The 5,164-nt window shown below is 53.0% G+C and overlaps 1 protein-coding gene across 1 annotated transcript in view; it reads right to left on the reverse strand.

Annotated features, from left to right (window-relative positions):
• Nucleotides 1–5,164, reverse strand: part of GLTSCR2 (glioma tumor suppressor candidate region gene 2) — a gene marked incomplete at both ends in the record, with an annotated part of 19,202 nt that overhangs the window by 9,680 nt on the left and 4,358 nt on the right. The window contains 2 exons of the mRNA XM_015418324.1: nucleotides 107–202; nucleotides 311–381. Coding sequence (XP_015273810.1) covers nucleotides 107–202; nucleotides 311–381 — 167 coding nt within the window. The remainder of the gene's footprint in view (nucleotides 1–106; nucleotides 203–310; nucleotides 382–5,164) is intronic.

Here is a 5,164-nt window from a genome sequence, read left to right on the forward strand (position 1 = left end):
CCCCGGAATATATGTCCCTTTTCCTTCCCCTGGGAACGAACCACTGCTGCCCGCCCGCTGGCAATCTGGAACTCCTCATGGCCAACCCGTCTTCCCTCCAAAATACCTGATGGGCTTGGAAGCTGGGATTGTAAGACCCCCCGGGGGCGATGACCTCCACGGCCGGCAGCTGCGACGGAGTCTTCAGCAGCCTCCCTGGTCGCTATGGGGAAAAACAAGGGAAGATTGAGCGGGCCTCACGGCTCCCACCTGTCTTCCCCCAGCCAAGCCCTCCACCGATGCCGCTTGGAAACTGATCTCCCCGCCTTACTTTCACTGGCTTCTTTTTGGTCTGCTCCAAGAACCACGTGTCCTTCCCAGCTAGGACTTGATCCAGGGGATCTAGATGGAAGAGGAGAGAAGAACTCACCACCAGTCAGTGTCAGGAGACGGCGGGCTTTTTTTAAAAAAAATCAAATTTGCTTTAGTCAGAGGAGAAGGTGCATATTGTACCACTGCTTAAGAGTATCAGAAGAGCCCTGGTGGATCAGACCAGAGATTAAACTAGTCCAGCATCCTGTCTCACACAGGGGCCAGCCAGTTCCTCTGGAAGGCCAACCACAGGGCAGAGAGGCCGAGGCCTTCCCCTGATAAGAACCTCAGAAGAGCCCTGCTGGATCAGACCAGTGAGGGTCCATCTACTCCAGCATCCTGTCTCACACAGCGGCCAGCTAACACTATATAATATAAAAAATACAAATGTTTATTAAGGTGTACACATGTTAAGGAGCTGTGGTGGCTCAAGTGGTTAAGACGCTGAACTGCAGGCTGTGGAAGGTCAGTAGTTTAGCAGTTCAAGACCCGGGTGCCGCAAGATGGGGTGAGCTCCCGTCTCTAGTTCCGGCTCCTGTCAGCCTAGCAGTTCGAAAGCAAGAAATTGCAAGTAGATAAATAGGGACCACTTCGGTGGGAAGGTAACAGCGTTCCGTGCACCTCGGTGTTTAGTCATGCCGGCCACATGACCACGGAAACATCTTCGGACAGCGCTGGCTCTTCGGCTTTGAAACGGAGATGAGCATCGCAACCCTAGAGTCGGATTCGACTGGCTTTCGAGCAAGGGAAACCTTTACCTTTGTTAAAACATACTATGATTAAAAGATGGGAGTCTAAATTTCAGACTTTTAAAAGCTTTTCTAATACAAATACACTTGACGGGTAAACACTTTTTAACTTAGGAGATGGTTAGACAGTGTCACAGATGCAACGAACATGAAGTTGAGCAAACTTCAGAGGACGGCGGAAGACCGGAAGGCCTGGCGTGATCTGGTCCACGGAGTCGCGAAGAGTCGGACTCAACTGTGCGACTGAACAACAACAAACGTGTTTCAGCCCCTTTGGGCCTTCCTCAGTGGTCACTATTCTCTATATTACAGTGACACACATCCAAAATACACGTATAAAAGGTTTTTTTGTGTGTATATGTATATAAAAAACCAGATGTTGTTTCCTTATATGTTTTTAGTTATGCTACTAGCTTATATGTTGGGCCACAAATATAGCTATGCCAATTCTTCAACTTATTCTGGTATCAGAGATTTCATTGGCCTGGATGTGTGTCACCTCCATCAAAGGTAATGATCATATAAGGAAACAACACTGGTTCCCACCATGGCTAGTGGCCGCTGATAGACTTTTCTTCCATGAGTCTATCTAACCCCCTATTAAAGCCGCCGATGCCTGTGGCCATCACTACATCCCTTGGCCAGGCTACCTGTGACTAAATAATCAACTGGAAAGGGGGCTGGAAATCCACGTTCTCAGTTCAAGCTCATCCCGTCACACCCTAGGGGGTTAGATCTGGAAACACCGTTTCCTCTCCCACCTCTCCGAACACATCAGCCTAGGATTAGAATCCTCAACTGACCTGACGGCGTGTCCTGGAAAGGTAGGGATGGGAGGGAATTCATCTCACGAGTACCTTGACCGAGAGTGTAGTTAATCCTTCTTAAGCAACTACCGCGATTCCCCCGAGACCCAATCTAAATTTTTGGGATTACGGGGAGGTTCCGGTAGGCGCAGGAGAAATGTGCTGAGGGGAGAAAGGGGGGGGACGAGATCTGGCTCACTTTCCGGGTCTGTGGCAACCCCGGGCCCCCCCAAAAAACTGGCAGAGGCATCCGTCTCATGCTCCAGCAGTCCCCGCAGGGGAGCGGAGTGCGTGGGCGGGTGGTTACGTCCCTGCCACCCATGAGAACCGGACGGTGCAGCCTCAGGTGAGGTCACTGTGTGCTCTAAGGTGCTAAGATTAGCCCTGGACCGCAGACCAGTGCAAGTGTTTGTGGGGGAGAGGCAGACGGCAAGGACGGACGCAGCAGACGTGAGAGGGAGGGGGAAGGCAGGACGGCAGGCAGGCGGAGGGGGTCGACGGACAGGTCAAAAGGGCTTCCGCTTTTCTTCTCGGAGACACATGCTGAATCAGTACTGCCGGACCTCGATGCACATTCGGATGCCCTTGCCGCAAATTCGGAAGCGACGGCTAGTGCAAAATGCTGCAGCCGGGCTTTTAATGGGCCTCCCCATGCGGGAGCGCATCCGGCCTGTGCTGAAGGCACTGCACTGGCTACCGATAGCACATACCAAATTCACTTCAATGTCCTGGTTCTTACCTTTAAAGCCCTTTATGGCCAGGGACCTACATATCTGAGGGACCGCCTTTCCCCACATGTTCCCCAGAGAGCACTGAGATCGGGGCCCCAAAATCGACTGACCCTCCCCGGACCCAAGGATGCCAGGCTGGCTACAACCAGGGCCAGGGCTTTCTCGGTGGCGGCTCCTCTCTGGTGGAACGAGCTCCCGGAGGAGATCGGGGCACCGCGGGACCTGATGCAGTTCCGCAGGGCCTGCGAGACGGAGCTCTTCCGCCAGGCCTTCAACGAGGAGCCGCCCTGATAGAGAACCCGTTCCCTGACGTTGTCAGAACAGCCTGCGCCACCGGCACAAAGGCTTGACCGCTAGGATAAAGGTTGGCCGCCATCTTTTAATCGTGAAGCTTTAATCAACTAATAATTTATTAGTAATATTAATGTTAGCACCTTTTAATGTTGGAATGTTTTATATGGTTTTATGATTATTTAGTGGAGCTGCGGTGGCTCAAGTGGTTAAGACGCTGAACTGCAGGCTGTGGAAGGTCGGTAGTTCAGCAGTTCGAGACCCGAGTGTGCCGCATGAGGGAGGGAGCTCCCGTCTCTAGTTCCAGCTCCTGCCAACCTAGCAGTTCGAAAGCAAGAAATTGCAAGTAGATAAACAGGTACCACTTCGGTGGGAAGGGAACAGCGTTCCGTGCACCTTGGTGTTTAGTCACGCCGGCCACATGACCACGGAAACGTCTTTGGACAGCGCTGGCTCTTCGGCCTCGAAACGGAGATGAGCACCGCAACCCTAGAGTCGGACTCGACTGGCTTTCGAGCAAGGGAGACCTTTACCTATGATTATTTAAACTGTCTACTTGTGTGTTTTTAGGCTTTGCTGCAAGCTGCCCTGAGCTGGCCTTGGCGGGGGGGGGGGAAATATAAATCTGATAATAAATAAAACATAAAATGAAGTGATACCCAGCGCTCTCCGTCTCCAGAGCCGGAACTGCCCGACATGCTCTGAAAGCAGCCATGTATTATGGGGAAGAAGGGGGAAATTCCCCTGGAGGCACAAAACCCACAAGACCGCCATTGTGCCAGAGGGCACGCCTAGCTAGGGAGCTATTCCGACAGGCAGGCTCTTTTTGTAGCAGGAACTCCTTTGCATATTAGGCCACACACCCCTAAGGTAGCCAATCCTCCAAGAGCTTACAGGGCTCTTCTTACAGGGGCTACTGTAAGCCCTTGTAGGATTGGCTACCTTAGGGGTGTGTCGCCTAATATGCAAAGGAGTCCCTGCTACAAAAAGAGCCCTGCAGAGACTTTCGGCCCCCTTCGCAGCCCCGCGGATGACTCAGCAGCTCCCCCCGATCCCAACACAGCTGGTAAGAGGATCTAGGATACTGCAGCTCTCAAGTATTCCTCCCTGTTGCCGCCGGAAGCCCTCACACGTTTGCACAGCCTCTGGGACAGGTAGAGCTACAAGCGCTGTTCCCTGTAAGCTGAGTTAGTGTGAGCGAGCTCACAGTTTTTGAGCTTCCGGCTCACACATTTTTGTCTTAGCTTGGGAAGGAGGGCTCCAGAGCAAACGAATGTATGCAGTAGCCAAATCGCTGGCTCACAACTTTAATGTCAGTAGCTCACAAAGTAGATTTTTTTGCTCACAAGACTCCACAGCTTAGAGGGAACATTGCTCCAGAGCCAAACTAATTGATGCAGCCGCCAAACCGCTCGCTCACAGCTTTCATGTCGGTAGCTCACCAAGTAGGATTTTTGCTCACAGGACCCCACAGCTTAGAGGGAGCGTTGGTTACAAGCCCCAGTGTGTCCCATTCACAAGCATGTCCCCGGATTGTCAGAGAATCCTTCGGCCTCTGGATGGATCCAGTGCTGCCCCCACCTGGGCAGACGCTGGTACTGCACCTGAAAAAAGTTTTGCCAGCAGTGGCCAGAGTCGGAGGGCCTTTGTAATGGCCACTGTAATGGGGCAAGGCGAGAAAGGATGCGATTTCTAATGCGTCACATCGTCTGTGTTGGGGGGGGGAATGGAGGGGCCAGTGAAGCTAGAGGGGACTCGAAGGCTTCCAGGGGTAGCCTCTGTGCAAGGAATAGCTGTCTACACACTAGACATCCCCCCCAACACAGTACTCCATCTCAGCCCATTCAGCCAGGTAGAAGAAGAGATTGGATTTATACCCCACCCTTCACTATTTGAAAGTGTCTCAGAGCAGCTCACAACCTCCTTCCCACCCCCCTCCCCACAAGAGGCACCCTGTGAGGTAGGCGGGGCTGAGAGAGCTCTTTTGAGGACTGCTCCCGAGAGAACTGTGACTGACCCAAGGTCACACCAGCTGGTCGCATGGGGGAGGCGTGAGGCGTGGGGGAATCAGTCTCGGCTCTCCCAGATTTAGAGTCCGCGCTCCTAACCGCTACACCAAACACAGCAGACAACCAATTCCACTGGAGGGCCGACAACAGGGCACAGAGGCAGAGCCCTGCTGGATCAGACCAGTGAGGGCCCATCTAGTCCAGCATCCTGTCTCACACAGGGGCCA

This window comes from Gekko japonicus, unplaced genomic scaffold (assembly GCF_001447785.1).
Source record: "Gekko japonicus isolate JY-2015 unplaced genomic scaffold, Gekko_japonicus_V1.1 scaffold7115, whole genome shotgun sequence".
Classification (NCBI taxonomy): Eukaryota; Metazoa; Chordata; class Lepidosauria; order Squamata; family Gekkonidae; genus Gekko; species Gekko japonicus.